The sequence below is a fragment of the Ptychodera flava genome, chromosome 14 (genome assembly GCF_041260155.1).
Source record: "Ptychodera flava strain L36383 chromosome 14, AS_Pfla_20210202, whole genome shotgun sequence".
Classification (NCBI taxonomy): Eukaryota; Metazoa; Hemichordata; class Enteropneusta; family Ptychoderidae; genus Ptychodera; species Ptychodera flava.
This window is the reverse complement of record NC_091941.1, coordinates 2,128,590-2,145,284: the sequence shown is the minus strand read 5'-3', so window position 1 is coordinate 2,145,284 and position 16,695 is coordinate 2,128,590. Positions and strand designations below refer to the sequence as shown.

At 34.7% G+C, this 16,695-nt stretch overlaps 1 protein-coding gene across 1 annotated transcript; it reads right to left on the bottom strand.

Moving 5' to 3' along the window:
• Positions 1-370: 370 nt before the first annotated feature.
• Positions 371-6,073, bottom strand: LOC139148929 (S-methyl thiohydantoin desulfurase-like). The gene is made up of 7 exons (XM_070720385.1): positions 5,938-6,073; positions 5,138-5,288; positions 4,716-4,942; positions 3,704-3,843; positions 2,661-2,844; positions 1,387-1,542; positions 371-996 (listed from the first exon to the last, which is right to left on the bottom strand). The coding sequence occupies exons 2-7, from the start codon at positions 5,217-5,219 to the stop codon at positions 754-756; spliced, it is 1,032 nt and encodes a 343-aa protein (XP_070576486.1). The 5' UTR covers positions 5,220-5,288; positions 5,938-6,073; the 3' UTR covers positions 371-753.
• Between the last annotated feature and the right edge of the window lie 10,622 nt (positions 6,074-16,695).

Genomic DNA, 16,695 nt, shown 5'->3' with positions numbered 1-16,695 from the left:
TTAAATAAAGTCTTATGATAATAATAATTTGTATGTTAATTCACAGCTATATACCATCATGTACATGTAAAATAATCAGTACTTTTACTTTGGAATATATTGTTTCCATTGATAGTCTTAAGAGAGTTACACACATCCTGGTTGTAAGTCAGTGATTCTTCACCTGAATTAGGATTGTGATGTTCGTATTAACTTGATACACCTCTAGTATTGTGAAGGACATCTTCTTTTATTCCAGAGACTTACACTATAATTTCTATGAAATTCCTAGTGAGTTCCATCAATACAAATCAGAATTACCAGATGGCAGCAGTTATTCAATTCCTGATTCAAGTTCATGTATCATTTCTTGACATAAGCATTTTCTCACACTAAAAGTATTATACAGTAAATAAATACCCTTTGATAAAACTGTTAAAATAGCCTGCTCCTTTGAGCATTTGTACATATTCAAGAATCTTTGTGTCTATAATGTATAAAAACATAATAGCAGTTCAAAGAAAGAGTTCTTTCTGATGAAAAATATCTGCTTGTTTACAAGTTACGAGCATACCACAACACCACACACCAAAGAGATATTCAAAAGTGTCTTCTCAATAATGTCAGCTGAATCATAATGTGTTACCATATTGATTGAGGATATGGAGAAACTGAATGGTGATCATTTTTGGTGACATTTGCAGAATCTGAATACAAAGAAATTGGACTGATATCATTTACATACTTATGGAATCAGAAATGACTTGACAGAATTTACTTTGGTGGTATGGCATCATGGAAGGTGTACTCTGAGACAGGGTTAAACTTCACCTCTTCTTCTGGGTAACCAAATGCTTTGGGACCAACATACTGCAGCGCCCTCGGTGTTCGCAGTAGTGGAGGTGATGCCAATACGACCACGGCAACACGAAGGCCGTATTTGACTTCATCAGTTGTTATAGGCTCTCCAGACTCTGAATCCATACAAGATATCAGGTCTGGTACACAGGCAGCCACCTTGAAATTCAATATGGAGGGAAATTCTTAAACTAATTTCATAATACAATTTGGATGAGTTTTAAAGCTTTCTCAGGAAAATGGAATTTAAGTCTGTATACGGTAGTGCGATATCTCTGTGAGATAGAAAATATAAAATCATAATGACTTCTAACTCTCATTCGATTTTAATGCAATCATAAATTATAGGCGATCTGCAGCAAAGGGGAAAAGAGAGTGGCCTGATGAATATTCTCTACTCATATGGCTCATTATCAGTTAATTTGCATACTCAATGTTTATCCAAACAAATTGCATATACGTATACATTTATTGAAAACATTAAGCAGCTGGTGTTCATATGCTAATAACATTTTTACGTGTATTATCTTAGCCATTTTGCCTTCTTACTTTTTGAGTCTTGTCATTGCTCATCTTTAGCCAGGCAACCAAAAATTCATTCTTGAATTCTACAGTGAGAGTGCTGCCCTGAAATTCTCCAAACCCTTCCACGGTTACTTTGCCTTTATCAAATCCTCCACTGGTTGTCCGGGCAATGTCTGATACCTGTCAATACATTTGAAGTAAGTGTGATTAAACTGTCAGAGCAATAGTTTATTGTAGGATCATACGTGTAATGTATGTGACAATAATATGTCTTCTACCATGACTAATTTGAGATATATGCTCATGAAAATTTATTTTGATGGTTGATATCATGGTGTAAGTGGCTGACATTATTTAAAGGTATACAGTCGCCTGTAATCTAAATATGCCCGTATATGGTCAAAAGGGCGTTCCTTGGTATTCAAAATGCCCATGTGAGGGCGCTGTTTTTAACAAGTGGCCACCCACTTAAAATCTGTGATTTGTTAGATTTTTTCTTTCCATGGTAACTGTGGCCAAATTGGAACAGGTGACAGTTTACCTTTAATGCTGTGTTGTGCCACTAATAGGCTCATTGTCAGAAGTTGGAGTGTTTGTATTTGACTGACAATGTGTAAATTGAAATGTTATGTCATCAATAAAGAATATTTTAGCCCCACTGTAATAACACTTATTAACCCTTTCCACTCTGACCCCCTGGTGACCTATGACATCATGCAGACATTTTTGTCCAAGCCAGGTTCAAAGGGTTAAAAGACAGTTTTATGCTTGCTGGTCATCATGTTTTCAATTTATAGCTATGAAAAGAAAACAAGCTTATACTCAAATGACAACTGATCTTGTAGATTACAAATCAGTTGTTGAAAATAGTGATATTGTATTTCACGATATAAAGGCAAAGGGTCCTTAACACATAATTTTTTTAAGTATGACGTTGTTATGTACTTGCTAAGAGTTGTCCTCAGACAAACATGCAACTTCTTATTGCACAAAATCATCATAAATAAACATCAATTTGACATAAAATTTTTCTGTGTGAACATGGTTTTCACGCCCTTGAACACTTCTGCATTAATTCCTAAATGTGATCTTTAACATGGTGTTAACACCCTTTTGTCATGATGAATATCAAGTTTTGACATCATCTTCAGAATAGTTTGGTCATAAAATGGGAAAATGTTGCTGTCTGAGCATTGGTACTTAGCACTAGAAAATATGGTAAGTTGTGGCTATACTTTATTTGCTAAATAGACTACAAATTTAAAGCAGTAAGTTAATCTAATCATCATCATTCATACCTTTCCGTTGATAAGCAGTTTTCCATTTTCTTGTTGCAGAACAGCTTCAATAGGATCTTTCTTTTCTTTTCTTGCAGCCAATACAACTTTGCCAAGTCTGCAGGTCCTACTCAGTGAATACAACACAGTTGTTGACATCACATCTTCTTTGCTCATAGGAGAACATGATAATCCACCTTTGCAACTGTGTGTCAAGTTATGTAAAAAACTGAACTTAAGGGGAGATATTGTACGTAAAATTTTGCCATTGACAAAGTAAAAGCAAGACTAACTGGACAATATTGCTCTTTTTTTATCTTTTTCGGGGTATCAAAATAACTTTGTCATGAAGCCACTATGGGTACAAAATGTCAACGATGCATACCTTAAAAAGTGTCAAAAATCACGCCTTTGCAGAATGCAAACAGATGATTTTGTTTGTGACCTATTGACAAAATGGATTTTTGCTTTTGCAACGTGCTTTCCTATGACAAATAAACATTTCTACAATGTAAGGAAAAGCTGCTATCCATATCTACATGAGTGGCACTGCCAATTAAAATCTCATTACAAAAGCTTGCATGAGATCTAAACTTTTTTAACTGTGTATGTACAGCCATGCATGGTGACAGTTGTGAACAGAGCTTGAATTTTGGTACAGAACATAAAATGTTTCATTGAATGTTTAGTTTTGTCTGGCTGCAGAGTTGGAGTTGTGCCCAGCTGACCAGTATTTCAACATGTTTCAAGATGTCTAACAATACAAACTATTTTTCATATGAAACAAAATTGTTCATAAAAAAAGGGCAAAATAAGAGTGAATTTGTCCCTAAAATCATCATCAGATTTCTCATAATAATATTCGCGGGGAGTAAAACTTGTAATCTTTCTACTTCTATTACTTTATTATTCAAGAATTATTCTGTATTAAAGGAACATGATTGTAATTGAAGGAATAATTTTCATGCAGCAAGAACAATTTCTCATTACTTTGTTCAATACCAGTCGTATGCCAGTTAGGTGACCATAATAACTGCATATTATCTATGGAAATCCAAGCATACCCCATTTCAATACAAAAGTGACGCAGTTGGTTTTCAATTTTCTTTGGTGAGTCAGCTTGCAAGACAACCGCTCTCCTGCCCTTCTCATCCACTATGCAGCATGGGGTTGTTTCCTTGCCATAGATGCATGGTGCCATCATCTGGTGGTTTGCAAAATGAGACGAATGAATGTAAAACAAAAACCCAAACACACAAATAATTCACAACCTTAATCAAATCTTTTTAGTATATTACTGAAATGAGGCGTTAACTTTTTTAAGAATGACTGAAAAATGATTCATGTTTTTCTTTGAACAAGCCACACAGAATTTGGTTTCCAGCGCTTGTTTCTTAATGATAAGTGTCTTTGAAATCCATTTTGGAAAAATAGGAGATGAATGTTACATTTCCTTATTTAGTCTCAGGACTCAGAACATCAATAATGTGAAGTTCAGCATATTGCTAAGTCTTGAAAAGACTACGACTTGAAATACCAGTAAAGTGAGAAGAATTCGATGGCCAAGAACCTAGCAGTGATTGATAGACTCCAGGATAGTTTAAACTACCAGTTATAGAAAGAGAAATTTATGTAAGAACCTATGATGAATAGTAGTTATAGAGAGAATTTGATGGTAGAGAACCTAACAGTGCTTGATAGCATTGATAAATAATAGTTGAAAATAGTGGTTACAGAAAGAATAGATGGTAGATAACCTCAAAGTGATTGATGGATTTGATAAATAGGTTAAACTACTCACTGGTATTACAGAAAATTTGATGGTGAGGAACTTCACAGTGATTGATGGCCTTGATAAATATTAGTTTAAACTACCGGTTACAGAGAGAATTTGATGGTAAGAACCCCAAAGCAATTGATGGACTCGACAAATAACATTTTAAACTACTCACTGGTTTTGAAGAGAATTTGATGGCAAGGAATTAAACAGTGACTGATGGACTCAACAAATAATATTTTAAATTGCTGGTTATAGTTAGAATTTGATGGTGAAGAACCTAACATTAATTGACTTGCCTGAAACTCTGGAAAAGCTCTGCCCATGCAATCGGCATCAATCACTGGCAAGTTTTGCAGAGCTGCAATGTACAGGGGCTCCATGCTGTTCATACCTCCAATCTCAGCACAGAGAATTCCTGTTATCTTCCTTTTGTGCTTTTCAACTTGCTCTAGACCTTCACTCTCTCTGGGAATGTAGTCATCAATGAATTTTACACCATCACCGTCTTTTATTTCTATCCAGTCTGAAGTAGAAAAAACAAGCACAATGGAGTTTTAAGTAACATTGATTTAATGCTTCACAACTTCATGAAAACATTTAAGTCACAGTATTTTGTGGCTTGACAGTCATATTGATGTTACCTTATATCAAAACTAGGTCTAAAATAATTGTACTTCTTGGGGGACTCCGAGGAAGTCTTTTTACGATTAATTCTTACCGCCAAGGTCTCTGTCACTCTTGAAGTTATTGATAACATCTTGTAAACCATTAATGCTCCTAACATTTCTGCTTCGTTGCATAATTTTTCAATCAAAATGAGTGGTGCTCCCATGTAGGCCACAATTCCTACCAGTCCATCTTTACCAATTCTGGAAAGAAAACACCAAAACTAATTATCATAATTTAAAACAAGGCCACAGACTATTTAAGTGGGCACTGCTTTTTCAAATAGTCAGTGTATGTTGAGTTTTATCAAAAGAATAAAACAAAAAAACCTGTGGTGGTCTTGATTTATTGAGCATTTCTGTGTCTAGTAGAAGACTCTTAAGTTCAAATTGTATGTGGAGATGATTTCTCATCATATGTCAATGCAGCATGTAACATGTAATAACAATCACTAGAAATGGTAAATATACTTTTGCCTCCAAATCTATATATAACTCACATGTTCAAATGATAGCAAAGTGAATTTTAACATTGTTCGTGACTTGAAATATTATTATACAGTTGTAATACTTTGAGAAGTCAATCACTGCATGATGAGTCCTCTTTAACTTTTAGCAAGAGAGAGAGAGAGGGAGAGATGAATTGAAAAAAATACACAGTCCATGATAGTGGAGCTGGACCTTCCATGACAATAGATAGATATATTCAAGTACAATGTACATGTACACATACAATAGCAGTACTGCTAGAAAGTTCATCGTTGAAACCCTTGCTCATGCAAAGAAACATTTTTGGCGGCTTCTAAGGTGACAAGTCTGAAAACATACAAGTAGTAGTGCATTAAAGTAATACCTTTCTGGTGCAATGACTTTTATCTTCTTTCCAGCTTTCAAAATCCGTTTAGTTTTTAATTTTCCAATGTATGGATGCCTCCACCCACCACAGCCAGAATTCCAGCTCCGATAGCGATACAATCCAGGTCAAATTCAGACACAATCCATTCTCCTGTATTCTTATCAATAAAGGGTTCCTCTAATCCTGGTATGTCTTCTATTTTTCTTCCAGATGCTGCACAAGTGCCGTCATCTTGTCCAGAATCATCAACATTTCCTTTGGGTCAAAGTAAATGAAGGTTTTGCACTTTTTGAAAATTACAGGATACACCAGTATACCCATAACGAACAATCATTGTAAATGACACAGCTCCCACTTGTAATTTTTGTGATTTGATTAGATTGAACTGAATTGAAGTCAAAATGATCCAAACTTTGTCTGGCAGGGACTTAAAAGGCAGGTGCAGTCAACTGGTAACTTCAGTCAATTTTACGAAATCATCACAAAACATGTTTCCTTAGCTGATATACTGATTTTACATATTTTTGACCTTGACCTTAAAATTTTGAGGGGAAGGTGAAGTTCTTTGTAACTGCCCTCTGGCAAGCGGTAGCATGAATACTGGGATGGCACAGAGGACTAAGAGTATATATAACATAATATAGTGAGTGCAGAGGTCCTTTGGCAATATTCTTATGGCAGAAGAATTGTTTCAGTATGGCTCATACTTACAGATCGACCCAGTACATTCACAGACATTCATCAACAGAATTGTTTTGAGCTAATTTGCATATTTTCAAAAATATCAAAAATGAGAAGAAGATACTTTGCCATAATCATATGTTGCATCAATCAACACAATAAATATCAAGTCTCTAAAGTAACTGCAGTTCTTAAAATATTTGAGTGGACAGACATCCTCACAAACGGACATGCATACATTCATACATTCATACATACATACATACATACATACTTACAGACTGATGACGGATACCGGATGGATACCCATCCCAGTAGCTTCTATAGACTATAGTCTATAGTAGCTAAAATGTCACCCTAGGAGGCCAGCTTTGCAACAAAAATTGTCTGAAAACCTACTGTAATTTTACAAACAGATCTTTGACAATAACAAATAATAATGATACATCTGAAGAACATAAGGCATGGTCATTGCTATGAAAACAATCAGTTTGGCATCCATTGCCCTCAAAGAAACAGGACCATTGGTTTATGCTGTCTGTAAATTATTCAGAGTGAACAATTTAGCTTAATTGTCATTTGTTTATTGTTCAGTCTTGTTCATTTATTTATTCAATAACAGAGTGGCTGTGTACTAGGTAAACAACATTAGCTTTGCCAAGCCACTTACAGAAGCAAAGAGTCACAGCAGCTTACCTGATTGAGGTTTTACATCTGATTCACTGATTCTGCCTGAAGCTGTTGAATTCTCATCTCCAGCAGATGTGTGCACTGATTCTTCAGAAGGAATGTCTAATGACTGCAGCGAACCAATAGCCTTGGCTTTGTATCTGATTGCATTTCCAGTCAGATATGTAACAACAATCTCGTCTAACTCTGTTACCTAAAGTGTGTTGATTGAATAAGACAACAAACAAACAATGTTTAGACAAAAAATTAAAGAAACAATAAACACAGAAAATAAAAAATAGTGACAATAATCACTGTTCGCTCCCATACAGTTATCAAATCAAACCAACAATTGTATGAAACATGGACATACACATACAGACAGACTGACATTCACAGACTGGCACAGTGATGACATTGACCCCAAGTGTGCCTTGGCCCATGAAGAGTGATAAAGATATAACAAAAAGCTGAATGTAATGATAAAATAGTTAAGTATAGGCCTACAGACACTGAGGGTGAATATGTTACAGCAATTTGATTAGTTTCTTTTCGTTTTCTACTTCTGTGATAATTTTAAGACAATCAAACTGCAAGGCAGTTTTAATATGTATTGACATGTTATCTTTTACAAGCACACAGCAAACTGTTCATGATTTTTCATTTACAATATTTGACATAGACTGAAATACATAACATGCAACCAGTATTTACATTTTGCCCATGCACCAGATACATGGAGAGATTTCAACATATAATCATCAACTCAGAAACCCTACAGGGAAAAGTAAACATTGTTTTCTTCCAGAACAGCTGGTACATCCACATCTGGAGCAACATACAAACTTAACTAATTACACAAGGATGATGACACAAGAGATAAAGTTAAGAAATTTAACTGTGGTGAACTTGACTATTCTTTCAAATCCTTACCTAACTTGATTGACATCTTAAACTAAAATACACTGCATGGTTAATTGCACACAAAAATACATCAGGGTGTACCATTTGATAAAAGGGGGTTGTCTGGAAGATTGATGAGGAACATTATCTTTTTATCCGATGCATTGTACATTCTTTTTTCCCACTATCCCACCTTTTCTTTTTGACAAACCTTCTGTGGCTGATTTTTTTATTGACATTTGTTTGGATTTTTTTCAAAATCTGCCAGGACTCTTTAACATTGAAAAAAACTTTGAATATATTTGTTGGAAACCAAACCTGCTGAAATCACCTCAGCTACCGGTATGTTTTCTCATTATTTTTTACCGCATTTCAACACCAAATACAGTTTACCATTTCAAATGCTTACTGAATCACCGCATTATCTTGAACATAAGGCCAATGTCCCTGAAGCTACTATAGACATGGATACAAAATTAAGTATTTCCTGACTGTATGAAATCATCTCACTAAGGTCATCCTAGGGACCTGTTAGCCAAATATTAAAGCTGTCTGACCAGCGGTTTTGAAAAAACAAGCGACCCAATAGTCGACAGAGCTCTGCTGTGTTATGTAGAGAGCAACTTTTCGTGACATGTGTTGATGAAGAAGGTTGAGATCTTTGATAGCTCATTGCAGGATGGCCTGACCTAAAATGGCAAAATTAGCTGCAAAAATACAAAATTGATGATTTCATCATAATTATGTATAAAAATGTATACCAAATATCAAAGCTATCACATGACTAACTTTTGAGAAACAAATATTTTGACCAAAAACGGCAAAAATTGACTCAAAAATACAAAAATTGAAGATTTCATCAAATTTCACTATATCACACTAAGAGAACCCCTAGGAACCTGTACACCAAATATCAAAGGCATCAGACAAGTAGTTTTTGAGAAACACATTTTTTGACCAAAAACGGCAAAAATTGCACCAAAAATACAAAATTGCAGATTTCATCATATATTCTATATATCATGTTAAGTTTATCTGTAGGAACCTGTATACCAAATATCAAAGCTGTCAGACGAGCGGTTTTGATGAAATAAATTTTTGACCAAAAATGACAAAAAATTCCTTAAAAATACAGATTTGCATATTTCATCACAATTTGAACAAATCCAAGTTGGGTTATCCCTAGGGATCTGTATACCAAATATCAAAGCTGTCTGACCAGCGGTTATGAAGAAGAAGATTTTTTACCAAAACGCCTTTTTTGGCACTAATTTGCATATTTTTGGCTATGACAACTTCATTTGAACAAAATCTCATCTACAGCCCATCATCCATGTACACACCAAATATCAAGATGAAATGTGCAGCGGTTTTGGAGTTTTTGATGTTGACGGACAGACATACAGACATACAGACATACAGACATACAGAGACACAGACATCAGACATACAGACATACATACATACAGACATTTCCCTAGCCTATAAGAATAGCTTCCATTGCCATATATACATATGGCTATGGGAGCTAAAAGAAGAAACTCAGACAAAAACACTAAACTAGAAGAAACACCACTTAAACACCCTTTGTGAAAAATGCAAAGCAGAGCAATTCTTAAACTTGTAATCTACTTCTATAGTCACTACTCCATAAAATAGTCCTAGATCTCTCAATTTAATCAACTAGGCATACAATAGCAGACATGCATGCTGTGCTGAGAATGTTCTAATCCAGCAGAAAACAAGTGTGCCAATGACATTATGCTCCCATCTTGACCACAGTCAATTAATTAAGATATAATCAAGCACATTAAACTTCACACTGGTAAAGTGCATGTAATATGCAGAGTCATGAATATACCAAAGTTCAGTCTTTTTCAGAAATATGAAAATTACAAGTACCAAAGATCAAAAATGGCATCAATGACACTTTTCTAACATTTGGTTAGATGTGCCAGGCCAAAGAGAGTGTCGTACAATATTTAACCCTTTCACCACTATGGTTTGGCCCAATCCCATTGTTATCAATGGTGAGTGTGGACCTGTTTACAGGGAATTGGGGGTGAACAGGTTAATAGCTTCTATGGGCCTCAACTTGTAATATTCATAATATCAAGTGCATTTGAACACATTTTGATACACTGCCAATCAAATATACCAAGGCAAAGTATACGGTCAGCAACTGTTGCAATGGACACACACACACCCGGTACAACATCATGCAGCCCAGTACATCAAAATTATAAGTGACACAAATTACCATTCCAAGGCTTTTGTGATTTTGACATGACAGCTGTATATCATGTACACCTACTAAGGAGTCTGTGGCATCCTGCTGACCACATGTAAGAGCATCAAACCAGGGATTAGTGTAAATGACTGTGTTTGATGAATACATAAACAATCCCATAAAAATACATTATAAACATAGAAAATAACAAACACCCTGCAAAATCTATTTCAAACCAATTACAGCATTAGGAAACACAATTGACAAACATGTATAATCTACATCCACACTGATGTACGATTTGGTGATTCATAGCCTAGTCTTGTTGGATTAATAGCCAAGTTTGCTATTTGTAGAGATGATATTTTTATGTTTTTTATTAGCTCCACTGTCAGCGACGTGAAGCTTATCAAATAGGCTGATTTTCCATTGTCGTTCCATCAACAATTGCCTTCTCCTCTGAAACTGCTGTGAAATTTGATATGCAGTTCACTTTGGGTCACCTCAGTAAGGTTTGTTCAAATTATGTTGAAATATACAAATTTGTATTTTTAAAGCAATTTTCGTGATTTCTGGTAGAAAAATCTTTAAAAATCTTCTTCAAAACTGCAGGTCAGCTTTGATATTCAGGGTATAGGTCCCAAGGGATGACCCATTTCAGATTTATTCAAATTGTTCAGAACTATGCAAATGTGTATTTTGTCATTTTGGTCAAAAATTTATTTCCCAAAACACTGCTTTTTGACAGCTTTGATATTTAAAATACAGCTTCATATGGATGATCAAAATGTGATATATTCAAATTATGATGAAATCTACAATTTTGTAGTTTTTGGGCAAATTTTTTTGTCAAAGAATTTGCTTCTCGAAAAATTTGTTTCTTAAAGAGTACTTGTCTGATAGCTTCGATATTTGGTATACAGGTTCCTACGGATTAACTGTGATTTAATATTTAAATTATTATTACATCTACAATTTTGTATTTGGGGGCAATTTTTGACATTTTTATAAAAAATATTTGTTTCTCAAAAACTGCTCGTCTGATAGCTTTGATATTTGGTATACAGGTTCCTAGAGGTTATCTTATTTATGATGGATTGAAATAATGCTGAAATTTGCAATTTTGTAGTTTTTGGTACAATTTTTGCCATATGACAAATAGTAATTTGACATGACGTGTCACAAAGTTATTCGCTATGTAACAGAGTGGAGCTATATCAGCAGTTAGATTATTTGTTATCATATATATGTCATTCTGCATACTTGTCAATGATGAAATGCTGGTCCGTTACAAGATTTGTACCCCACAACTTCTTGTAGACTAAACATACGGCTTCTTGCATTCTACACTTTTTGTAAAACAATGTGTGCCATTCAGCAGCTCTGTTGACAATTCCAGATATCAGCTAAAAGTGACCAACACATATAAGTTTTACCTAAAGTACTTGAATACAACTTTTCCAGTCAATCTGACAGGAAATTATTGGGATTTTCATCAAGTTTACACTTTTGAAGCTCATAAGCATATTGTAGGATACTGCAGATAACGTATTATTTGAAAAAACTTTCCTATTTATAGTTGAGTATGCATCTACATACCAAATACAATGGTGAAATGTGCAGCAGTTTCACATTTGGCAATAGGACCAAGGAATTCAAGACTGAGATATTTGGCATTTTTTGGACCAAAAACAGCAAAAGTTATTCTAAAAATACAATATTGAAGGTTTTGTCATAATTTCAACAAAATTGATTTTAGATCATACCTAGGAACTTCAAATCAAATTTCATAAGCCATATCAGACAGTTAGTTTCACAAAAGATTTTTTGACAAAACAGATAAAATGCCCAAAGAGTACAAACAGACAAATTTACGCATACTTTGATCAAACTCAACTGAATTCACCCTCAGGAACATGGTTACTAAGTTAAAAACACCTGACAAGTAGTTTCAAAGAAGATAATTTTTTTTCACCAGAATAGAAAAAAACACCGTCAAGGACATTGTGCTCACATTCGGTTTGAATTGGTAAATTCAAGAAATATTTAAACCAGCAAAACAAGAATGACAAAAGCAAATAGGTCTACAACTTAGGTACTGGAGGTCATCTTTAGGAACATGCATATCAACTTCTATAGCAATGGGACAAGCAGATCCTGCATACATAAGCAAATGTCAACAAAAAAATTAGCCAGAGAAGCTTGACAAAAAGAAAAGGTGGGAGAGTGGGGAAATAATAAAGAGTGGGAAAAAATGTACAAGGGATCTGGTAAAAAGTAATGCTACGTCATCAATCTTCTAGCCCCTACCCCCTCCTGAATATCAAATGTTCCATCCCCTGGTTGACCATTGTTATACAAGACCAGCTAGCAGGAAATGTATTTACAACCTTGGTTACCTTAGTGAAATGCCTTCCACTGTGGGGGGATTACGACATCTGGAATTATCCTGGATCCAAATTTCTCATCAGTTTTGTGTGTCTTACATGCAAAAGTTGCAAAAATTGATTCGCAATGAAAAAATTTACCTCAGGTTTGTTTTCTGGATCAAATTTTACTACAAATTGATATATTAAATATGACAAAATTATGTTCACAGCCTTCAAAACTGTCTCACAACATCCTGGGTTGGTGTAGGTCATTTAAGGTCACAAACTGAGAAAATTACCTAAAATATAAAAAATTTGGGGTTTCCCAAAACTTTGAGCAGAAAATTTATCTAATAACATCCCTCAGGACTTTTGTACCAAATTACAAAGCTATCAGACAAGTAATTTTGAGAACAAGTTTTCTTGACCAAAAATGACAAAATTGTCTTAAAAATACAAATATGTATATTTCAGGACAATTTCCACATATCTAACTATTGTCATCCCTGGACATCTGTACACCAAATATAAACGCTGTCTGTCGAGGGGCTTTAAAAAGAAAATATTTTTTAAGATTTTTTGACCAGAAAGGACAAAAATTGCCCCAAAACAATAATATTTCCAATTTTGTCATAATTTTAACAATTAGAAGGGTAACACCCTTGCAAACATTCAATCCGAATTTGAGAGCAATTGGGCTAGCGGTTTCAGAGAAGAAGAAATTTTACTAAAAATGAGAAAAATAACCAAAAAATTCAGCAAAAATACAAAATTCGAGATATCTTCACGATATTCATAAAACTGATTTTGATCATTCTTAGGAACCTGTATCTCAAATATCAAAGCTATCAGATTAGTACTTTTTGAAAAAAAAAAATTTGACCAAAAATCCGGAAAATTGCCCCAAAATTACAAATATGAAAATTTCAATTCAACTTGTATAATCTTGACTGAGGTCATCCTGAGGAACATGTATACCAACTTTCAAAGCAATCAGATGAGTGGTTTCAGAGAAAAACATTTTTTGACTAAAAACTGAAAAAATTACCCCAAAAATAGAAACATGCAAATTTCATCCAAAATTTTAAACACCTGATTTAGAATACCTAAAGGAACCTGCACACCAAGTTTCAACCCAATCTAACCAACGGTTACAGAGTTTTAGCAATTTGCAGGGTTTTTCCTTTTTTCCCCTCATTTGCACATTTTTGACACTGACAAGTTCATTTGAACAAATTCACATCTCCACCCCTAGGTGTACCTGTACACCAAATACTAAGACAGTACGTGCTGCGGTTTAGGTGTTTTTGACGTGGACAGACATACATACATACGTACATACATACATACATACAGACATGCAAATCAGATGCAATTGAACTGATTCAGCTTATACGATAACCTCACATTGGTATACCAAATGTAAGCTAAAAATTGCTCCCAAAATAGAAGTACTTAAATTTCACCACATTTTGAACAAATCTGACAGAGGTCAACCCTAGGATCATGCATATCAAGTTTCAAAGCAACTAGACGAGCAATTCAGAGATTTTTTTACCATAAAAGGAAAGTTTCTAAGCATAAAAAGTGTCAACTAAATCTGCCCTGTGTTACAGAATTTTAGCAATTTGAAGGATTTCGCCTTTTTCTATTTAAAATGCATATTTTGGACTTGAGCATGATCACTTGAACAAATTTACATTTCCATCCCCATCCCACCACCCACCCACCAGTGCACATTTACACCATATATTAAAAGTGGTAAATGTTGTTGTTTTTGAGTTTTTAATAGACAGCCGGACAGACGGACGGATGGACATACATAAATACATGTACATACATACATACATACATACATACATACAAACATACAGACAGACAGACAGACAGAAAGATAGATCTACCAACAGACAGATATAATACATACATGCATGCACATGCATACATACATACATACACATACACATATACAGACAGACAGAGATATCTACAGACAGACATACAGACAGACATACAGACAACAACAGAACACACAAAACAAACTCTGCTAATAGTATATATATATGTACCATATGTAAGCAAAAATGTATGAAAACATAGTAAAAATTATCTACATTAATCTGCAGGTTCTTGTCTCTCACATTCTTGGAGTGATGGATATTATAACATTAATATTGACCATGTATATACAGTTTGAAAGCCATAAATGTATGGATGGTTCTAGTAAAAGTGGCTGAGAATAAATGCTATAAAAATATTGTAAAGCATATGATGTTGACAATTTCCGATTGAAATTATAAAAATGGCGCCAATGGCACTTGATCACAACTGGCACATTGTGAAACTACTCTATCTCTGGGTACACCTGTACATGAAATACTGAATTGGTAGGTGCTGCGGGTTTGGAGTTTGTCAGTAAATGCACACAGAAAACAAAGTCCCGAAGTAGCGAATTCCAGCCATTTTCAAACCACACTGTTTGTCAGTGGGGTAAGCAATATTCGCAAAAATCACATTTCCAGGCTAATAGACTATGTTTTACGAAATCACACGTCCTTATTACAAAATAAAACAATCTTTGTCTTTAAATCAATGCGCCAGTAAACAGGTCCAGCAGCTAGTTATGTCATCAAGTCTGTAATGTTAAGGGTCATAACAATGTGAGAAATCTAAAACATTAAATATGTTGTTTTTTATCAATTTTATTACCAAAAGCGCATGAAAATCTCTGATACTTTGAATCAGCCATCCTGCATATTTGTAACATTCATCAAAACCTCATTTCTGTTCCACAACTCATTAAATAGTCCACAATGCAGGATTTGTGTACATTCCAAACTACATATATGAAAGACCCCTAAAATCAATTAGTTAAGGGGGGTTAGAAATTTCCCAAAACTATCTAACCGCTGCTCCGTTTGGCTCCATTTTTCGGAATCGGAACCTTGGAATTAGTCTGAATATCTCTACCAAATATCAATGCAGTCTGTTCAGCGGATTTTGACTTTTTGTCGTTTACGGAAAATGGACACTGTCCACCACTGGTTGAAGCTAACCCTATATCACAACTTCCAGATGTGATAATGACCTATGGTCATTATGTTAAAAAATACCGCCAATGGCGCTTGGACATAATGACCGCCTAGTATTATTGGCATTTATCAACAACCACACTCACTGTGAATTAGACAGACCACGAAGTCAATGAGCAACATATAGCTGAAAGACTATTTTTCACATTGTGATTTTAAGCTCATTTTTATGAGAAAAGAGACATGTATATGTATATGGAGAAAAAGCAGAAGACATATTTGTAAATTGTTTGTTAAGTGACAATCATATATGCATCTCTTGAAATTTTGTGGTTATAAGGTATAACAGTAGTGTAAGAATAATGAGGTTAGAGTAAGTTAGTAAAGCTAAGTTGACAGTAATTAAGATTACAAAATTATACACTAAGCTGAGGAAATCTGAATGAAATAAATGTTGAAAAGTAGCAAAGTCATGGTCATCTTTTGTCTAATACCTTGTGTAAGTTCATGAACTTTACATAAATCTTGCTGTAGATTTGTTGCTAATGGGCAATAACTGTGTTTCAGATCATTTCAGAGCAATCCATCCATGACAGGTTTAAATTGTAACATACTTCTGTTTAAAGGAGAGAAACTTCTCAAATAATTTTTTCCCTGTAATTTGCTGTGAGAACACATGGACAGATGCTCAGGACTCTATGCTGGTGCTACCTTGATAACTAACCTACAACTTGTAACGTCATTGTCTAACCTGTTCACCCCAATTTCCTGTAGACAGGTCCACACTCTCCATTGATAACAATGGGTTTGGGCCATACCATTGTAGTGAAAGACTGTAACATGTGAGGTTGTGGATACTTAATCTCTGGAA